General features: G+C 34.0%; 2 protein-coding genes across 4 annotated transcripts; one reads left to right on the forward strand and one right to left on the reverse strand.

The window, feature by feature from the left end:
* Window positions 1-257: 257 nt before the first annotated feature.
* LOC129003937 (fructose-1,6-bisphosphatase 1-like) lies at window positions 258-11,769 on the forward strand. Of its 2 annotated transcripts, none has more exons than XM_054432284.1 (7): window positions 258-425; window positions 7,301-7,445; window positions 8,015-8,121; window positions 8,955-9,108; window positions 9,848-9,985; window positions 10,998-11,114; window positions 11,362-11,769. In XM_054432284.1, exons 1-7 carry the CDS (start codon window positions 286-288, stop codon window positions 11,548-11,550), a joined length of 990 nt encoding a protein of 329 aa, XP_054288259.1. In that variant the 5' UTR covers window positions 258-285; the 3' UTR covers window positions 11,551-11,769. The 2 variants fall into 2 exon arrangements, with proteins under 2 accessions (XP_054288259.1, XP_054288258.1); XM_054432283.1 differs by lacking the exon at window positions 258-425 and adding an exon at window positions 3,013-3,228.
* Window positions 11,770-12,622: 853 nt separating this feature from the next.
* Window positions 12,623-15,026, reverse strand: LOC129003938 (testis-specific serine/threonine-protein kinase 1-like). 2 transcript variants are annotated; one of them, XM_054432286.1, is made up of 4 exons: window positions 14,474-15,026; window positions 14,004-14,214; window positions 13,368-13,549; window positions 12,623-12,806 (listed from the first exon to the last, which is right to left on the reverse strand). In XM_054432286.1, exons 1-4 carry the CDS (start codon window positions 14,893-14,895, stop codon window positions 12,695-12,697), a joined length of 927 nt encoding a protein of 308 aa, XP_054288261.1. In that variant the 5' UTR covers window positions 14,896-15,026; the 3' UTR covers window positions 12,623-12,694. The 2 variants fall into 2 exon arrangements, with proteins under 2 accessions (XP_054288261.1, XP_054288260.1); XM_054432285.1 differs by having other exon boundaries at window positions 13,368-13,564.
* Window positions 15,027-22,955: the final 7,929 nt, after the last annotated feature.

Consider the following 22,955-nt stretch of genomic DNA (forward strand, 5'->3'; position numbering starts at 1 on the left):
AATTTACTGCATTTGTTTCAGTAAGCAGCCACTAAATCCTAATATGCAAATAAAATGGCCCACGACATATCCAAACCTGCCTTAATTTCCACGCTATCACTCCTAGAATCAAAACTAAAGGCCAAACCACGCCTCAAGGGCAGAAACAATTAAAGTGAGGTAATGCCCGTAACAGAAACTGTACCGAACCCAAGGCCTGGTAACTTTCGCTCAGCACGGCTACAGACTCCTGGGTCAGTATCACCGGAGATGGCGGAGAACGGCGGTCAGTTTGACTCCAACTGTATGACGCTGACGCGCTACGTGCTGGCGGAGCAGCAGAAGACGCCATCAGCGTGTGGAGACTTGACTCAGCTGTTGGTTAGCATCCAGACAGCTGTGAAGGCAGTCAGCAGCGCCGTCGGCAAGGCGGGAATCGCTAAACTGTGAGTCAGATAACCTGGAGAAATATAGGCCAAGGACATTAGTGTACCCAAGTACTATACATTTGGGATACTACTTTAGGAAAGATAAACAATTTTACCAAGATATTAAAGAGCTTAAAGCATTACGTTCTAACGTTGTCTTCCATGTTATATGTTGTGGTGAATCAACAGATAAATGGAGATTGCTGGCAATTTTATATCTTCTTTAAATTTGTTTAACTTGTCTATTTCATCATGTATACCTCAAAAGTGTATGGTGAAAATATTTTGTGGGTTCATCAAAGCATAAAACCTAACGAACTTTATACAGGGTGTCACAAAAAACTGTGATGGGCTATACAGGACCTAATTCTACTTTCAAAAATAAGTCAAAAATGAAGAATAAATTTTTTTGGATTTCGGCTTAGTTTAGCTGTAATCCACCATTTTGTTTTTTGGGGAAAATATTTATTATTTCAAAATCCCTTTGAGAATTTTTTACGAAACTTGGCAAAATTGTTTACACTATAGTAAGTAACATTTATAAAAAAAATTATTATTTTAACTTTCCAAATTTCAAAATGGCAGCCGTTTGAATTTTTTAATGCCAAATTTCATGAAAACCGGTACCTAAATCAAAATTTTGTAAGACACAAAAGTTTTAGTATTTATTATGACAAATCCAACAAAACAAAAATGAATAAAATTGCTTCATAAATAAAGAAGCTGTGTTTATTTTAGTCATTTAGACAGAAATTACTTAATACGTTACATAAACTATTACATTACATTTAATACATTTTAATATTAATAATTTCAGTCTAAATTACTAAAATAAACACAGCTTCTTTATTTATGAACCGATTTTATTCATTTTTGTTTTGTTGGATTTGTCATAATAAATACTAAAACTTTTGTGTCTTACAAAATTTTGATTTAGGTACCGGTTTTCATGAAATTTGGCATTAAAAAATTCAAACGGCCGCAATTTTGAAATTTGGAAAGTTAAAATAATGATTTTTTATATAAATGTTACTTACTATATAGTGTTAACAATTTTGCCAAGTTTCGTAAAAATATCTCAAAGGGATTTTGAAATAATAAATATTTTCCCCAAAAAACAAAATGGCGGATTACGGCTAAACTAAGCCGAAATCCAAAAAAAATTATTCTTCATTTTTGAATTATTTTTTTGCATGTAGAATTAGGTCCTGTATAGCCCATCACACTTTTTTGTGACACCCTGTATAATAATACTTTTATATTAGGGCCAAAGACGAACTTAAATATCAAGTTTCATTTTTAATTCCAGTTTAATTTTATACACGCGTGTAACCCTTTCATTTTATCTTATTCTAAATTTTTTCACACCAATGCGTTCATATTATTCTATGATTCACTTCAGCTTAAAATAACATGACATTAGGTAGCCTTTCTTACATCATTTTGTTTTTGTTCTTTTTTGGGTTCTTAATAGTCTAGAGTGGTCTTTCTACTCAAGTTTTACCTTCCAGAAAATTAATGAATTGCTTAAGATTACACAATAACAATCCATTGTTATGTTGTCAACTCACCCCCTGAAATGTTTCTACGAAACCCATCGGGTGGATTTTATAATAAGCATTTGGTCTACCTAAACTTCCGACTGAAGATGAACCTACGGGTTTGAAATTAATATCGGGCTACCATAATAAGGATTGCTAAGGTAAGAGTTTACTATTTATTTGATTATATAAGCATTCCAGAGGCTGAAATGATAGGGACTTTATGTATAGAGAGTTGTATAATCACTGCAATTTAATAAACACATATTGCAGAATGTTTTATTTGTTCTCTTAAAAATTGTAATATAAAAATATTATAAAACGTTTAGGCTATTTTATTAAGTTTCTATGCCTCATGTTAAGACTACCAGGGTAAAATGTAATTAGCATTTAGAACAGATCCACAATTGCGTGGTAAAAGGGCGGCGAATTTATGGCTCCCCCCCTGGAAACATGTATAGCTGCGACCCTGTATTAGTATAAAAAGGGTAGAGGGTAGAGGCCAAAACTATTTTGCTTGAATTCTGCGTTATCACTATTTAGAATTGTACCGTTCTACTAGAAAAAAGTTGATATACCATCCCAGAGGGTTTAAAATGTATGCAGTGCAGGTCTCTGAAAAGACAATGATATTACTGTATTTTTACTTCCCTTCACAGTTGAACGATATATAACAAATATTTTAATTAAATAATTATTTATACAAAAATGTTGCCTCCATAATTAGGTAAAATTAATAATGAAGCATGGTGATCGAGGGTCAATGATAAACTGATACCCTGATAATTCAGTTATATTTTATAGGTCTCTGTGAAACCCATCTAGTTATTAAAATTTAATTGATTAAGAACAATTTAGACCCGTTTCAACGATTAGAAAAGCTTCTGGTCTACAATATTCCAAACTCCATTTACGCTCGGCTGTAGAACGTAATATCCCCGTGGCCGGTAAAATTCCCGACAACGACCACACTGCTGCAGATAACGATTAACAGGCGGCTAGTTAGTTAGGCCTACTCGTTATCACTTCACTTCAGTCGTCTGCGTCTCGTCACGTCCCATCAGTATCAGTGTCAGTAGTGAGTGAGCGCGCACAGTGGACAGTATGGCTGGAGACAACGCGGGCTTCGACTCCAACTGTATGACTCTGACACGGTTTGTGCTGGCGGAACAGCGGAAGGTTCCTCAAGCTACGGGAGACCTGACTCAGCTGTTGGTCAGCATCCAAACAGCTGTGAAGGCAGTCAGCAGTGCCGTCAGGAAGGCTGGTATCGCTAAACTGTGAGTCTAGGGGAAAATCAAATAGGAAAATAGAGGTTATGTTTGTAGGTTTTGAATAAAAGACTGCTGGATATTAAGCTTGAAAGTACTCCTTCGGCGTTGCATAGTACTGTAGTTGCAGAAAAACAGATTAATTTATATGCTTGAAAACAAACGTTTTTTTATGTTAAACTTAATCAGCAGGATATTTTTGAAACGTACATATTATCCTAACTGACGTAAAATATGTGCAAGTGCAATAGACCATACAAGTACACCCCTGGTAATCTTATCTCTTATTCCCTGCAATATAGCAAAATAACCTGAAAACTTATCTATACCACTATACACTAAACCAAGGTAACTAATGTAAGGTATTTTGATTTGGATGTATCAAAATGCATTAATTGATTAGCCCTTCCACTCAAACCTCCCTTAATAAAATGCTTCGAGTTTAAAGACTGTTTTTCACCTGACCGTTTTTCACCTGACCATTACGGTAATGTTAAGTTTTGATGCTGTTATTGTGGCAAATCGCTCTTTTACCTATATGATTTGAGCGACTTTGAAAAGTTCAATTTCTATGTTTGGGGGCTACACAATGTGTGAAACGATACATTTTTAAACCTAAATTTTTTTATTTAAATTTTGACAAACATCAAATTTAGCGTTTTGTTTTGCAATAAAACGCCTATAATGGGCTGTCAATCTTTACAAATTCTATATTATATTGCTTTATTTTAACATGTGAAATAATAATGGGTTGCTATTATTTGAAAACATCTTCTATATTATCTAATAAACCCTGCTAAATATTCGATATGTCTGTTTCTTTTGTGCTATTTGTCGCAAAATAATCCTCTGCCCAACCTCATTGGGTTCCTGAAAAGGAAAGTAGAAAAGGCCTTGTTTTTGTACAATGACCTTGCTAATGGCGTTTACTTTAGATAATGGTCTCATCTCATCATTACCTTTCCAGAAAGAAGGTGGTTGTACAACTTTTTAGCATCATCTTTACCTTATATTTTATAATTTTGCATATAGTTATGTTTTTCAAACCGAGTGAAATTTAAGAATTCAAATGAGGAAAAATACTTCTGAGGGTTTGGTCAACAAGTTCATTGATAACTTCAGAAAGTTGTGAACTCAGAATTGTTAACTACAATGGTTCATGCACCAGACTAGATAAGATTAGAGTACTTTGATCCTGTACCTTTGGATCAAGGGATAACTTTTAACAAACAAAACATCAATGATTCATAAACCATATACAGTACATAATATGCTTTGCTTTGCTCCTCCTTTCAACTAATTTTTAAAAATAATCGCAAATGAAGTATAAAATAGTATAGTTATACCATTACTAGGGCGTAAAGTGACTCTTTTCGACCTGAGCTTGTTGTCAGAAAATGAGCAAGAGTTGAAAAGACACTTTCTGTCTGTGTGATGAACTATTTTTTGTCATATTGCACCATTATTTGAAAAAACTATGTTGCAAAACTAAAATAGTTTTTATTGGTTAAGTTCAACTAGTGTACATGTTGCTCAAAATCGAGCAATTGCAAAGAAGTAAAGTAGATTTAAAAACCAAATAACTTATTTAAAAACTAATAAAGTTATAATTTCCGATGAGTTTAAAAGACTCAACAACTCATAGATTATGTACCTAACAATTCCATATAATAAACATTTCTTGTAAATATTTTATAAGCTGATCTGGTTTTTAAGGTATTCTACAAATGTTTCCCACTTATAGCCGCATTAGGTTGTCCATGTTGATTTTTGTCAATGATAATGTAGTCAGCATGGTAACATTGTCGCCAGTTCGTTTACAAATTTCAGTCATTTTTTATAGCGATAACATTTTGTTTACATTACTTAAGAATTGCCTGATTTTCTGCATAACCTCTCTGTCACAATTATATTTGCTTCAATTGGCATTAATTTGGCTAGTTACTGTTATAACGTAAGTTATATTTACCTGGAAAAATGCAGAATTGAAAGGCCTAATGTTCAGATGATTTTTTGTTTCCCTTGAATGTGAATAATAATGTGAATAGTGTGAATCCTCCAATGAAAGTTTTATTAAGGTTTGTTGGATGTAGTCATATTATTTTAAAATCACTTGACTTGTATGAAAACATATTTAATGTCCTTGCCATACCCAGTTTAATTCGGCCTTAGAGGGGTTTCCTTTGCCAATCATCATAAAGTTAAGTCCGTGTTTCCAACAAAATAGTAGCACTTCGGCTAACACATCCTTATTCATTGTTTGTGGGAATCTTCATATTGTATGTGTTCTTCTTTATAAAGGATGATAACGATTGCATTTTTTATCTCTATTTCTTCTACTTTTTTGGTGGCGTTCTATTACTTTCCTATGTTTCCATGGTTAACAAATCAGTTCTTTCAATGATTGCTCAAGAATTACAGTACCCTGTCAATTCATTTTTCTTATTTGGTAAAACATATAAAATTGACCAGGCTTTCTCGATTTTTTACATTGTAATATGTACGAATGTAAATTGAAATAGTAAATATTTAATTTCTTCAAAATCAGTAAATGTACCCAATGCGTTTTGTTGAATTGAAAAATAAATAACAGCAATTAAATTATACAGCTGATCAAAATGTAAACAATTATGTTCTCCATAAGGATAACATGGGAACTTTCAAAGCCACTGGGGCAGAGCCCAAGGGACGCTTTCAAAAATGTAAGGCCAGTTTGCAAATCTATGCGACACACTCTTTCCAATGAGACGTCAATGGATAAAATCGGTTAAGAAATGGCGGAGGAGTTCAACCGACAAAGTTTCATGTAGCGTATTAATTATATAGATAAATAGTCAAAAATAAAAGGGGAAATAGACAAAGCAGAATACAGTAATAGAACCAGATAATCACACCTGATTTTAGTAAAGTAATAAATAAAAAGAATAACATAAGTACAGCTGAGGTATTTTTAACAATAGGTACAGTATATGGAAAGTTCCCTTTTAGAAAAGGAATTACGACCTTGAAGGGCAATTTAAAATAATGGATGGTTTTGCACAAAGTTTCTTGTTATTACGAACATTTTAAGTGTGGATTATGGGGGTGTGACTTGTAGTTTTCTCAAAAGTTCATGCGTACTTTGGGATTTATATAATATGGATATGACAAAAAAATCTAAACTATGGACTGACTATGGAAAACTGTGATTACAAAGTTTTCAAAATCAATATTGTGTGGGAAGCCAGTGGTTATGGGGCTTACGGCTTACCTTGCTGTTTGCTGTTGTGACAAAGTGACATAAAATTCAACATAATAGAATAGACTGATCTAGACCAATTCTCAAGTTTTTATTAAATATTTTATTACTATATTCTGTAGAAAACTCATACAGTTTTTTTGTAAGCTAAGATTCCAAGAAAGTGATGTTTGACTGAGTGATAAGTTAGTTTCTCCATTGCTCATCTTCAAATATGTTTTCTGTATCTTATTGTGATACTTTACTTCCAATAAATAACAAATAAGATTAAACAGTAGAGAGAGGAAAACAACTCACTTGCATATCAAAAAGGGATAAGAAGAAAGTAAGAAAAGAATACTCTTGGTAATTTAGACAACTACTTATAATATATGTAATATATGTACTTTACTTTTAACTCCATAATCCACTTTTTGCCCAATCAATCAATTGATCGATCAACAATAAATTGATTTTATGACTATAATTTTATTCTGAAAAAATAATGGGTTGCTATTTTTTGAAAATGTTTTTACCTTCTTATAAACCCTGATAAAATATTTATATGGCTGGTGGTGTCTGTGCCCTTTATAACTAGAAATTCTCTGTCCATCCTTGTAGGGTTCTTGAAAAAAAAAGTAGAAAAGGTCTAGTTTGTGTACAAAACTAACAGAAACTCCTTTTACACAAGAGGTTAAGTTACCTTGATTCTATTCAAGTAGTCCTTTAAGTCGTCATTAGTACCACTAGCACAAGGTGGTGATCGCATTCGCATAGGGAATTGGGTGACAAATGTGAATGAAAGATAAGCTTTTTGATTTCTGATTAGAATCTCTTGGATCTGATTGGGGAAATGGGTTGCAGGTTTGGAATCGCAGGCTCCACCAATGTTCAGGGAGAGGAGGTTAAAAAGCTGGATGTTCTCTCCAACGAGATGTTCATCAACATGTTGTCCTCATCCTTCACAACCTGCGTCCTGGTCAGCGAAGAGAACGAACAAGCCATCATCGTAAGTTTTACAATAACTGAATCAGAATAACATGCAGCACATGCACCTTGAAACCAGAACTAGCCTATAATCAAAAATTATACCAACTGTTTTGTAGGTTTGAATAATCAAACATTCTGTATTAGTCATGATTTGAAATAGTGCCTCACTGTTTTTCCAATGCAGTACAGAAAATTATTTTACTTTTGGATAGGTAAAAATATATTAAAAACCCCAATCGCAGCACACCTGTGCACTCAACAATGTTTAAATTCTCCACTATTAAATTAATATGAAAACATAAAAAGTAAAAACCTTTGTCAATAAAGTATTATAAAAATGAAAGGGATGGCAATGCCTTAATGGTTTTATCTTTTGTTCTATACCCACACAATCTAACATACATTATTAAGTGAATAATAATCGTGTGTGCCATCTCAGGTATTAAACTTTTGCTTTTGGTATACATTTTTTCATATTATTTATCGTAAAGGACAAATTACCATTTAAAATAATAGTTGTTAGCACAGCAAGGTGCGCCAGGTAACTGCTAGTTTTAAAATAAATTAAAATAATCACTATTATTGCAGGTTGAAGCAGAGAAACAGGGCAAGTACATAGTGTGTTTCGATCCTCTCGATGGGTCTTCCAACATAGACTGCCTGGTCTCAATTGGTTCCATTTTCAGCATTTACAGGTCTGTTAAGTAAATTCAAATTAATCATAATATCATAAATTAAATAATATTTTGGGAATAAAACAGGCCTGAATCATTATTTGTACAAGTTTTGTGCAGAGCTTGATAAAACTGGTAAACAACAAAGCTTTCAGAAAATTAATGAGCTCAAAGAAAATATAAGGTATCTGTAAGGAAGGGTTAAAAAAAGAGAGTTAAAAAGGAGTTAAAGAGAAAGTTGAGTTAAAAACAATCTATTTTAAACCCAATCCAGCATGATTACTTTAAAAATGCACATTGACAAACTTGATAAGAGAGGACACCTATATGTAGGCCTACTACAAAAGAAGTACGTTCAATGAAATAATTACATTTTTACTTGTAACTGAATCATTTTGGAAGTAGTTTTAAAAGTTTGCCGACCCTTTGACCTCCAACGGGGGATATGAGGATATGGCGATATGGTCTAGTGGAGTACTTTGGTAGCCAAAAGGTCCTGAGTTCAAATTATGTCAAAACCACCAATATCCAAGTGATAATGAAACCCACTAGCCCCAAGACAACCACCACCACAACACCACTTACAACAAATTATCTAATGGAAGTATTAACTTTACACTATGGTATAATCTTTGATGGTTGAAAGCAATACAACACCTACAGAGATGTGCTGCACATCTAACTTGGACATTCATTATTAGTGCTGTTAGTGCCATAGACTGTTGGGACGACCAATGGGTGGACAGCCAAAGGTTTAGTGGTAAATTTAGAGGTACTTAGTTGTATAATGGAAAAGACCTTAATATTTTTTCAACTACTAATTATGCTACCGTTATGCATGGTTTGTGTGACAGGAGGCCAGATGGCACGAGCCCAGTAAGTGAGAAGGACGCTCTACAGTCCGGACGTCAGCTGGTTGCCGCTGGTTATGCACTCTACGGCTCGGCCACCATGATGGTGCTGGCTCTCGGCCGAGGTTCTGGCGTCAACGGCTTCATGTTGGACCCGGTCGGTAATTTGTTTTATTTATTTCCTTCAGATTTTAAACACAACATTACTAGTTTTGTTTTCATATTTATTATCAGGGGGGACAGCGACGCACCTGGTAACTGTGATTTGGGGGCGGGGATTTTTTTACATATTGTCATTGATATGTAGTTTATAGGTTTGTTAATAAGAAGCCCTAAAACTTTGTTTGTTAAATTTATTTTTGCAACACCATTTTGCTATTCATAACTAATCAACATTTGTTCGTCGCAACAACACGATATCTTCGTGATCGCAAGAGATGCTCATAATTTTGCCTCAATTGCGGAAGTCGATGATGATGACTTTGCAACCGCGATGTATTGTCAATAAATTGCTACAATCACAGGAGCTGATAGTGATGTCTTCGGGACAGTGGTGGAATGACAATTTGTTGCCACAACCACAGGAGGCAATGGTGAATTAACGATGATTGATTAATGGGTCCAGTTTTACTTTTCTAAGAACCCAAAAGCATACTCCCGACGTAGCTGTGTTTGAATTGTTTTCCAATTTTCAGGTAAAAAGTAAAAAAAAAAAAAAAACATTAGCCATTACTTTGCAAATTAAAGGTAAGTTAGTAGGCAATACAAGTTGTTTTGTTGGTGTTAATGAATGTCTTCAGGTTTTCGTTGTGAAAAATGTTTTAACTTTAAGATAGAGGTGTATAAAGATTAAGTGCCAATTTGAAATGCTTTAATAATTTTGGTGTTCTTTCCAGGCCATTGGTGAATTTATTTTAACCGACCCAAACATCCGTTTACCATCAAAAGGTAAAATCTACAGCATTAATGAAGGCTACACTCATCTCTGGGATCCTGCCATCAGGGAATATGTGGACAGAAAAAAAGATCCAAAGGTAATATTCTAGCTAAATCATCAGTATTCATAGTTCATGATAGAGACCAAAATAGATTGTTATTGTTAGTAAAATTATTCAAATAAGTACCGGCGGTGCTGTATCAAGGCCCCACTAGAAAAACAGGCCATGCTGCAGCAGGGGCAGCGCAACACTACGTCACAGTGGTGGATAGTTGTACTGTTGTACTAAACTCTTACCATTAAAATCTTACAAACTGCCAGCTTGTTTATTTACCTAAAACATATGGGAATGGTGATGACAATGAATTTATCAATGAAATCTATACACTAGTGTGACGTCATGAATCCTGCAGCATGGCCTGTTTTTTCTAGTGGGGCCTTGGCTGTATGCATTCATTAGATGGATCAAATAGATGTATCAATTGCTAAATAATACTACTTTTTCTGAAAAAATGTCGCTGAAATGTATTCAACGTTTTAAAATTGACACCGTTCAAAAGACAATACACTCTTAAGAAGGTATTTTCAACAAACAAAGTCTATTTGTCTATCTTTATTCAACAAAAGGAGATCCAAACAAATTTTCTTAAACTGAAATGTGCGGCTGCTCTCTGATTTAAGGTTTTTTTTACATCTAAAAACTGTTTAAACATCTTCTTGATTATCAGTTGCTGGAATGTTAGTTGGATAGGCGTGATCGATATTGGTCTTTGTGATAATGGTTTTACTTTTTACTATCCATGAAAATTTATAGTAAAATGTAAAATGTAGTGGCATTCATTTAAAGATTGCGTCAAAATCCGTTACGTGTCCCCAACTGTCCAATTTTTTGTTTTGACAGTAGCAAAAATGTTACCTATGTTGTTAATGAATTTACACATTGCTTGGTTTTTGTTTTCATAAAAACCAATTTTCATTTACAATTTGTGATAATTATATGGGAATGGGAGAGGAGGAGACGCACTGTGTTCTGTGTGTTTGTATCTTTAGTCAACTGCTGTTTGAGAAAGCAGTATAAACCCATATGATTTTTGTGTTTATTTTTCTAGTTTGGCAAACCTTACGGAGCACGTTATGTGGGTTCCATGGTGGCTGATGTACACAGGACGCTTAAGTACGGAGGAATTTTCATGTACCCTGCTACTAAGGACTCGCCCAAGGGGAAGGTAAAGTACAGTACATTATATTAATCAAAATTACATTTTTCATCTCCTTAAAATTGTAAATTACTGTGATAAAGTGTTGTGGCTATAAAACTGTTCACACCATGTACAGTACAACATGTAATCATATACAGTTAGGTACAAAATTACGATTCTTTTAATGGTAACCTCCCAATAATTAACTTTATTAATTTAGCCAGTAGACGATTAATCTATTGACGTTGACGTTTGTTTGTGTCTGTCTGCACAGTTGAGGCTGCTGTACGAGGGAGTGCCGATGGCGTACCTAGTAGAGGAGGCTGGAGGACTCGCCTCCGATGGAAGTCATGCAGTGTTGGATGTTATACCAACCTCCATCCACCAGAGATGTCCCATCTTCCTTGGATCAAGCCAAGATGTCAAAGAAGTCTTGGACCTCATACAAAAACATGCCAAATAAAAGACTGATTTTATGAACTTTTTCCACAAATAAATGTAAACTCAAGTGGGTTTTTACTATGAGGGTTGTGCTATTTTTATTAGATATGTAATCTTATTACAATTTATTAAGAATTTATTTACATTTCATCAGAAAATTGTGATTTTACCCAATACCATCAAAATCAGTATAACTTACTCTGTGTTGTAAAGTACCAATTCTGGTTAAAGGTATTTTACAGTTTATGCCTTTTGATTTCCCTTAATGATGTATTTTCCAAGTTGTATTTTTATTAGTTGTAGGATTGAGACCCTAAAACTTCTCTAACAACCGCAGTTTGCCATTAAATGGGTACTACCATTGACTATTGGATACAGAACAGTTGTTGTATTAATAGTCAAAGGTACTACACTCTTTACTAGCTTGAAAATCTTGAACATTTACATCTTGCCCTATTTAAAAACTAACACCCCTAAAATTACAGTACTTGCTTTGATTGGTTTGATTCCACAACGTCATCAGTATTAGGTATTAGCAAATCAAGAACACAATATCTATGACTACATTTAGATAGCAACCTTACAGGTGATTCACTTGTTGTTGTATGTGGTGTGTTGCAATACTGAAACAAGAAATTATTCATACACCTTGAGAGGTTTGCATGGTTTGGGGTAGCCGTAGCCTTTCGAATATAGTTTTTGATTATTTTGACTGCACTCTATACCTGTGCCTCACATTTGATTGAAGATGAAAGGTTGATCCCAAGCTTACAAAGATAGCAAAACAACGAGCCTGTAAAACTCGCAGCTCCGTCTGATGTTAAAAATGATGGACGAGTAGTTATAGTGCTTCCTATAAAATCTGATGACTGCTGGTTTGACTCCAAGCGAGATCGTTAGCAGATTCAGATTCCATAATTAATTGTCAGTGGGCTAATGATGCTAGGCTATAACTTACCAAAGGTCTTTGTTAGATACTAACAAGCGAGTTTGGACTGCCCCCTTCCAAAAAAATGTCATTGGGGGTGCTGGGTGTGTATAAAAACAAAATAAAAATTTTGAATTACTGTACTTGGACACAATAGAAAATTACATTAGTCAGCAAAACATTTATTGGCAATTTAAGCATTATGTTTGTATTATTTGCTGATGTAGCAGAGCAAAGGTCAATAGGGGACTCTAGTGTACAGCATGGGGTTGATTTGTTCGTGGAGCCAAAGACTCTGCGAGACTTGATTGATGGTGGCTCTACGAGTCACGTCAGGCTCCAACATGCGGCTGAAACAAAACTTAATGTCAGCTAACTCGAGCTATACAGACAAATTGATAATAGTTTATCAAATCATGTTGCCTACTAATTGTCTAAATATTCTTTTGGTAATCCCCTCCCCCTCCTCGCTTACTAAATACTATTTTGGCCTTTACCTGTCAATTTATAGTGTGTAAACAATTTTTTATTAAGGAAACAATATACAAAGTTACTTATTTTTCTATAGAAATGGTTGACAGTTTGTTAGTGGTGGATGTTTAGAATGTTCATTTTTTTATCATCAGTTTAGCTTGTTCAGTGTTTGAATAAAAAAAAATCAAACTTATGCTATATTTTCATGGGATATTTAAAAAAAAATGTTAGTTAAAAGTAAATAATTTTTGGTTGCTAAGTCTATTAATAATTTGTAATGTTAGGTATTGCAAGAGTTATTTATCATAACAATTCGGATTAATTATTATTATTATTAATTTAAATTATTCTTAATTATTAACAATAAATAAGAATAACATTTAAAATTATTAATGGACATGTTCATTAATAATTTGAAATGTTTTTTTTATTCTTACTTGATAAGCTGGATGGCAGAAATCCTCAGGTTGAATTGGTGTATTGGGAAGCGTTTTTGCTGCTGGGTTTGAAGCATCAGTGTAATATTTGAATCATCAAAAGGCATAACTCCCGTCAACATAATGTACAACACACATCCTAGTGACCAAACGTCGTACATCTTAGGGTTGTATGGAGTACCCTGAGAGAAAACACTCTGTTAAGACATCAAAGATGTGCATTACAATATTTTATAATATAAATTCAAATTGTCGAATATCAAAAGCAAATAACCTTTGTTGAGATTAAGATGCCATTTTTAAGATTAAGAGCCTTGCCATTGCAAACAGTTATGGAAACTAAATCTGTGTTGAAAAACTGTAGACTAGTATCAAATTAGCATAAATTTCTAAGTAAAATTAAAATTTGTTAAGTGAGCATTTATTAAATTCCTTCAAAATTACATCTGAGCTTATAATGATTTCAATTAAGTGCATTTATTCTCTTGTTTTGTCCAAAGAGATTTTTCAGAAAGCATCCACAAAATTGTTCAAAAGTTATTTTGACTCACAATGTTATAACTCATAATGTTAAATATAACTTAACCCCCGAAAGCACTTTGACCAAACTTTTTTACCTAATATAAGTAAAATCACCTGGAGGATTTCTGGAGCCGCGTATGCTGCACTTCCGCAGAAAGTGTCACTGAGAATTCGGCTCCCCGTTGCTGGATCCCTGCAGGAACGAGCAAAACCAAAGTCTCCAAGCATTATGTGTTCGTTAGCAGTAATGAATATATTCTCACATTTGACATCTCGGTGGCTGATATCCTGAGAGTGGAGGTAGTGGATTGCAGATACTAACATGCTGGAAAACAATCATTGGTTACATGCTGTCACACTTGAGGTGGTAGAAGGAATACCATATTAAATTTCCCTAAAATTGCCAGCCCAATATGGTAAAATGATTGAAGGAATGTTACCAAAATCTACAATCTTTCATCTCCTAAATATACACATCAGTATTGAAAATCGTTTTTAGTTGCCACTCAGGACTAGAAGTTTTCTTTAACTAGGAATTCATCAAATAAATTGTTTACTAAAAAATCAACACCATTTGAACTTACCTGAAGAATCTTTTGGCTTTCTCGTTGGGGAGAGCACCTTTGCGTTTGATGTAGTCAAGAAGGTCTCCTCTTTCGCAGTAGTTAGTGAAGATAAACACTTGGTCTGGGCTCTCAAACACATCATAGACTCCCAGCAAATTCGGGTGCTCAAGGTTCCGGATGATTTCTATCTCCCTTGGGAGGAATCTATTGATGAAGTCTTGGGAAGCCTTTCTCTTATTTATAACTTTGCAGGCCACTCTTGCAATGGTCCCATCAGGACAAATCTTGATGCCCGACTTGACCCTGCTGTAAGAACCCTCTCCGACAGTAGGCCCTAACTTGTACCCTTGCGATTCCAGGAATTTTGTCAATTGCTTCCTGCTTGGTTGAAGATTCATTTCATTGTGGTATTGCTCTAAGCCGAATTCTACAGGTGCCATTTCTCCAGGAATCTACTGAGAAAGCTAATTTACTTTTAAAATATTTAATTTAATTGACCTGAATAAATTTTGATTCTACAATTTTTTTCTTAGAACACAATTATAATTTAAGTTGCTAGACAACAGGCAAATGTGTTGTTATAGGCTCAGCTGATTATGACAACAATTTAATAACAGTCTAGAAGGAAAGATCATAGTAAAAAAACCTGTGGATTATTAACTTTGCATTCTGTAATAAATTGACTAAATATTTTTGGTTTATAATATTTGTTGTTTTTTTTTATATCCTGTAAAATTTTGATAAGAAAATTAAATTCAGCAATAGATAAAACAAAGGTTAGTTATTTTTATACTAGTTCAGCTCTTTGTCCAGCTCATCCTGCTATACTCATATCCATATATACATACTTGGCTTAATAAATTTTTGGGCTACATTCGTATGGTCGCCATTTCAGAATAAAGTATTAAAGTATTTTAAATACTTTCATTCTTTTCACTGTTAGCTTTACATAGGTATGTATTAGTGATGGTCAAAACCCGAAATTTTGAATCTCGAAACCAAAACCGAAACTTAAAAAATCGAATCCCAAATCTCAATACTTTAACGGGAAACTTTTTAGTTACCCAAAAAATACAGGTAATGATAACATTTTCATTATGATTGTTTGATCAAAACTGAAAGAGATTGACTCCTGATCCAGAAATAATAACATAAATGTGGCAGATAAACTTCAAACCCAAAACAACATAATCTATTTAATATTATTAAAGTGATACAATCAAATTTTATGCAAACGGTTAAGGCCATTTACCAGATATATGGCATATGGCATATCAAAATGAAGCTTTACGAGTGTGTAGATTTGCCGAAAAGTATTGATATGGACAAACTCCCTAAGGGCTCTGCCCCACAGGCTGATTTAAAAAGGGCTACGCCTTGCATGTTTTGGAAGTTAGCGTTATTCGATTAATTTAGTGAACAACAGCTGGCCAATGCAATTGACAATATAGTTTGTTTGTTTGCTTACATTTTTGTTTACTTATTTTTATTTATTTATTTTTTTTACATTTTATTTAATTTACAATTATTTGCTCTTATGATCTTTAAAGAGGTGCGGTGAATGGACAGTGAACACGATGAATATGAGATTAACAAACCATGTATGTGGTTCGTTCCAAGAGGTTGTCACCGATCTTTAACAGGTCGTATTTCATTGAAAAGTATTAATTAAGTAGGTAAGTAAGTTAGTAGTAGTAAGTAGGTACAACCGTACCTCTTGTTTTTTTATAAACAACTAACATTAAAATAAATTAAACTCCTGATATTAAATTAAATCATCAGATGATATGAAATTGTAATGATATCCTATACTCTAATACGAGCAAAAGTTTGCTTGTATGTTTGTATGTATGTATGTATGCCTGCACCAAGATCTCGAAAACGGCTCCGACGATTTTCTTCAAATGTTGTATACAGTTTATTTCTGGCCTAAAAAAGAGTTTACTGCAGTTAGAACTGCCAACAAAAATCTAATTACGTAGAAAAATGAAACTGAAAATCATTTTTTAACATTAGTCTTATGGGTTGCTAGGTAACCATGTTGGCTGAATTAAATAACAAGGAAAAAGTAAACAACAGACTCGAAGTTGTAGCATGTGTTCATAATAAGCCAACTACCCACAGTATACCACGTATACTAACAAATTACAAATACAGTACAAAAGAAAAAACATCACTTGTTAATATCTAGCAAAGATTATACTAAAGATTACTCGATACATTGTAGTCAAGGGTAGCAGTGCGAAGTCTGGGATCTATGTTTATGACGATTGGATTAAGGTATCTGCAATCCTAAAATGCTATGGGAAGAGAAGGAAACAGGTCCGCGACGTAGGAAGTGGTGAGGGAAGTAGTAAAGGCAATTATAAAATGCTATGGGAATAGAGGGAAACAGGTCCGTGACTTAGGAAGTGATGAAGGATATAGTTAAAAGGCGAGCAGTCCGGAGTGTGGGGACTGTTTATGACGATAAGATTAGGGTATCTGTAATCCTAAAATGCTATGGGAAGGGAAGAAACAGGTCCGCGACGTAGGAAGTGGTGAAGGAAGTAGTCAAGGCGAGCTGTCCGGGGTGTGGGAACTGTTAATAACGATTAGATTAAGGTATCTACAATCCTAAAGTGCTTTGGGAATGGAGGGAAACAGGTCCATGACGTAGGAAATGGTGTAGGACGTAGTAAAGGCGAGCCGTGTGGAGTTTGGGAGTGGATTTATGTATCTCCAATACTAAGACTGCTTTCAGAGTGAACTAATGATTTTTTCCGAGCAAAGCTCGGTCCCCAGGTACTTATAAATAATTAGAACATTAGTGGTTAATAAAAATGTCTTTGTTTCTTATAAATATTCATATGAAACTGAATTGTAAGTTGTTCCAGTATTTAAGATATGCCTTTTGCAGCTAAGAAAACAATTTACTTGTTTCATTAGTGTTAATGGTGATCTGTTTGCTCCATTGCTACCAGCTTGTTTTTAAACATAGTGTTAAAAACAATAATAATGACACAAAAAATCTCAGCAGTTTCAAAAATAAAAGTGCCAAAATTTTCAATTTCGAAACTTTTGAATCTCGAAACTCACCTATCGAATCTCAAAAATTTTCTTAAGTTTTGATGGTTTTGACACATCACTAGTATGTATGTTGCGTTGCCCCACCAGTTTTTTACAAATTATCCTGTAGACATACCTATTTTAATGACTCACATTTGGGAACCACACTTTTTGGGGTCTGGTCTGACTTAGGGGGAGGTACGATTGAGGCATTAGTTAAAAATTCCTCCATGAACAGCGCTGTAGTATAGAGCATTTTGGCAATGAAGGTTTACTAATCGCAAAAATAGTTCTGTTCATAAAATAAAATTATAAATGCCTCAAATTCAATTTAATAATTTTTTTATTATAAAATTAAACCATCATAACAGAACTAACCAAACTTGCTGATAATGAAATAATATAAAAAAGTTTACTAATAGAAAAAATAATTCTGTTCATTAAATAAAACTAGAAATTGCTCAATTAATTTTTTTATTATAAAATTAAACCATCATAACAGAACTAACCAAACTTGCTGATAATGAAATAATATAAAAAAGTTTACTAATAGAAAAAATAATTCTGTTCATTAAATAAAACTAGAAATTGCTCAATTAAAATTTTATAATGACTTAATACCAATAAAATTAAACTGTCATAACCGAACCAAACCAACCAAACTTGCTGGTAATGAAAAAATCTGACAAAAAGTTAGTGCCACTAGCGGAATTCGAAGCCGGGACTTTCAGCATATCAGCCCGGCATGCTAACCACTAGACCACCGAGGCCGATGGCTTCAATCCGTATTGTTACGGTAATGGTGTTCCCTCATCTAATGAGAAGCCCACAGCTGTCATCGTAGGCTCATCTATACCTCCCCTGAGTAAATACCCACTTTTAGCGAATTTCCCATATAGGGAATAAGCTATTACCGTAGTACTCATGGTAAGACCTGGACGCGGGACCGATTTTTTTTTTGTTTTGAGGTCCCTAGAGGCCAAAAACACCATCCGTTCAAATTCATATATATATATATATATATATATTTATATGTTTATTAGCGAATTTCCCTATAGGGAAGTAGCTATTACCGTAGGTCTCATGGTAAGACTTAGGCTCGGGACCGATTTACTTTTTCATTTTGATGTCCCCAGAGGCCAAAAACACCATTCGTTCAAATTTGTATATATATATATATATATATATATATATAGATTTATATGTATATGTGTCCGTGAACACGATAACTTGAGTAATTTTTATCCGATTTTGATGAAATTTGGTTTGAAGGTGTAAGGCGGGATAAACTTGAATGAGTTCGCGATCCAGCATGATCGGACCATGGGAACAGGGTTTTATGGGGGGTTTTATGGGGTAAAAATTGGTTTTTCTCACTTTTGACCCTCAAAACACAAAATTTCCCAATTTTTCTCTAAACCTTCTTAAAGAGCTTAAAAAAACAAACAATTCAGTATATCAAAGTGTTTTTGTACGGTTATTGGTTACGGAGAAAACTAAAAAAATTGTAAATTTTAAATTCCCATGTTATTCTTATGGAGAATATTGTAAAATGTTGTAGTTTGCTTGTTTATGGATATCTTTTGATCAAACTTGGCAAATATATTCATTTTCTACTAAGCAATAATTATTTTACTTAAAACACACACTTTATTAGTTTCCTTGTAGCAGCAAACCTTGGTACTCGTTAAACCTAATGTTATTTAAATAGATCGATTGAAAATCAATTCAGCCAAATGGAAATTCGCTTAGACGGCAGGTTTGCTGCGGCGGGGGTATATATTTATATATTTATATAAGATAAGATAAGATAAGATAAGATAAGATAAGATATTTATTGCCGTTGATCATTTTTACATGAGATGGGCATGGTCAACATAAATATATACAGTCAATAACATCAAATAATATCAATAATATTGATAATAATCATCAATAATATCTAAATATATTTAAATTAAAACTAAAGTTGCAACTCCAGCCTAGTACCCAAACAACAGCTTCATAAACATTAAATTAATAAAATTGGTAAACCTCATTCAAACAAACAAAAGTTAATGCTTATCATTAATTTGAAAACTTAAAATATATTATCTATGTTGGTGGCCATAAACTCATTAATAGTAAAGAATGGATTGTCTAGAAGCCATTGATATATCTTGGTTTTGAAGCCTTTAAGAGGAGTGGTGTGAGCATTATCGGGAAGCTTATTAAAAAATTTAACACAATTTACCATGTAAGAATTTCCAAACTTTGTTAACCTATGTTGCGGGATTTCAAGTTTGTTTTTATTCCTGGTATTGTGATTGTGTACCTCACGTCTAATAAAAAAAGAATTTAGATTTGTTTTTGTGAATATTAATACATGATAAATATACAAGTTAATAATTGTAGGAATCTTCAATTGTTTGAAAAGACATCTACTATGATCTCCAGGCCTGGCTTGACAAATGGTTCTAATTAATTTTTTTTGAAGAATCAGGGCATCTGAGACATTTGCAGAGTGTCCCCAAAGTATGAGACCATAAGCAATATGAGACTGAAAGAGTCCGAAATAGGCAGTCCTCAGATAGTCAGTAGAGATTATGGAGCTCAGTTTCCAAAACAAACAATTGACCCTTGAGAGTTTTTTACACAAATTTACAACATGGTCATTCCATGTGAGCTTTGAGTCTATGTGAATTCCCAGCAGTTTTACAGATTGATTTAGATCGATGATTGATTTTGATTGATAGTTTTGATTTTGTGAAAGACTGAGCAAAATATTCTGAGTTTTAGTCTCATTACACAGCAGTTTGTTAGCTGAGAACCATTCTTGTGCTTGGTTTTGAGCTGAGGTTATTCTGGCCTCCAAGAGGTCAAGGTTTTTATTACAAGTAAAAAACGTGGAATCATCTGCATAGATAATAGAATTTACACCTACATTTTTGGGAAGATCATTTATTATTACAATAAAGAGAAATGGTCTGAGAACTGAGCCCTGCGGCACTCCCAAGGAGACATCACACAATGATGAGTGAGCACCCATAATATTTACATATTGCTTACGGTTCATTAAGTATGATTCAATTAATTTCAAGGAGTCGCCAGAAACACCATAAAAGTTAAGTTTAGTAAGGATATTGATAGGCGGTACACAATCAAATGCCTTAGTTAAATCTAATAGGGATAGGAAGGCTGATTCTTTATTTTCAAAGGCATGTAGTGCTTTACTGACAATTTTCATTACTGCAGAAATCGTAGAATGTCCGGGTCTAAAACCAAATTGGGACTCAGAAAATAGTCTGTTTATTTCAAAATAGTTGCTAAGTTGATTGTACATAACAGTTTCAAATAATTTTGAAAAAATTGGAATAACGGATATAGGACGATAATTTTGTGGAAGATTTCTGTCTCCTTTCTTATAAACCGGTGTAATTTTAGACAATTTTAACATATTTGAAAAATAGCCAGATTCTAAACATCTACTTATTATATAAGCAAGTGGTTCCTTAATTATATTTATTGTCTGTTTCAGTAAATAGTTGGATATCCAATAAAAATCTGTGCTTTTTGAATTTGATAGGCTTGAAACAATTTTCGAAACTTCAACCAGATTTACACTTGTCCAGTGAAAGGAGTTAGGAGCTATAGGTCTTGTACCCATTAAATCACAGATACTGACATTAGTGTCAGGAATGCCTTTCACCAGTTCATTGACAGATTCTATAAAGTATTGATTTACACACTCAGGGTCAAGAGGGATGACTTTGGTGGAACTTTTGCAGCTTTCTTGGGATATGACCTCCCAAGCAGCTTTGCATTTGTTTCTTGCATTATCAATGTATTTCTCACAAGCTATTTTTTTAGTTAGTTTTAAGTTTTTTCTATAATTTCTTTTACATGTGAGATAAGCGTTATAAGCCAATTGGGTCTGCTCAGAGCCACTCCTTGACAAATCTTTGTAAATATGAAATAAAGTCAGCATTTTGTCTCTTTCAACTCTTAACTCATTGGTATACCAGTTAACTTTGTTTTTACTAGTTGTAGGTTTGCTTTTTTTACATTTTAATAATGGTGAACAAAAATGCCAAAGGTCTACATATCTTTTAAAGAAGCTATCAAACAGTGTATTAACATTTATCTTGCCGTTTTTGTGCTCTTCGACCATACTCCACTTCTCTTTTATTAATTCATTGGTAAATAGCTGGATAACATTATTATTCTGTGATCGGTAATAAGAAGTTTGTTGTGATGTTTTACAGTTTTTATTGGTATATGAAATATTAGATTTTAAAGTGAAAAGGAGTGGAGTATGGTCTGCAAAGTGACCCTCAGCTGAGGTAACTTCATACAGATCTTGGGAGAAGTTAACTAAAATGTTGTCCAAACAGGCATTGTTTCTGGTGGGTGAGGAATAAGTACAGTATAAATTAATTGATCTTAATAAGTTCAAAAACAAAATTGAGTTGTTGTTATCAGTTGTTATCATTTCTATGTTAAAATCTCCGCAGACGATAACTTTGGTCCCCCTCGATAAAACCTTCTTCACGGCTAATTCAAGTTTCTCAAAAAATATATCTATGTTGCCACGAGGTGACCTGTACAATGATATAACATACAAATTGTCTTTGATTATTTTAACACAGCTAATTTCTATGTCTATTTCTGAACTAAATTTACTCATATCAAATTTACAGAACTCAATCCCCTCTCTAACAAAAATTCCTGCACCTCCGTTTTTGAAATTTTTTCTAATAAAAAAACTACCGGGAACGTAACCATGTGGTGTAAAAACCTGTAATTCCTCAGAAGTAAGCCAATGTTCTGAGAGACATATTATGTCTATTTTATTTTCCTCACAGAAGCTTTCAAGTTCAAGTAACTTATTTCTCAAACATTGAATATTTACCTGAAGAAGATTTAATCGAGTAGGAGTATACAATTGCCCAGAAGCTACACTATGACATTGACTTGAGACCGTTTTTCTAAAAAACTATGACTTAAGCTACTATCTTTACCCTTGGTTGCCCGATCATCTTCATTGCCACTCACTTTCACACTAGATTGACTTTTTTCACCACTAATGACACCAAATGACCGGTCAGACTCCGGAGTAACTGGTAGGTGAAGGCTCCCGTGGTCAGTGGTGGTACTCATAGAGAGGCGAAGAGGGACGTCTGATGTCGGCATCTGCTCTCTGCTCACTGGATTAATCAGCGGTGGGTGATGTGGACTCACTGGTGAAGAGCGGCTAACAACATCTGCATAAGTTTGTTCTCCTGGTGCTATTGGTGTTAGTGGATCTTCTTCCCTCTGGAGATAAGAAAAGGTCTCCAAGCACCTCTCCATTTCCTTTATGAAGGTGTTGTGATCCAGGCCGTTCCGCAAAACACGTGCTGATCTTTGGTTGTATGCAACAATTTTAATCTGTGCCTTAGTCTCCACTTGGAATTTGATGACATTTTTTATA

Source organism: Macrosteles quadrilineatus, unplaced genomic scaffold (assembly GCF_028750875.1).
Source record: "Macrosteles quadrilineatus isolate MER2022 unplaced genomic scaffold, UCM_ALF_1.0 Scaffold_9__3_contigs__length_116548681, whole genome shotgun sequence".
Taxonomy (NCBI): Eukaryota; Metazoa; Arthropoda; class Insecta; order Hemiptera; family Cicadellidae; genus Macrosteles; species Macrosteles quadrilineatus.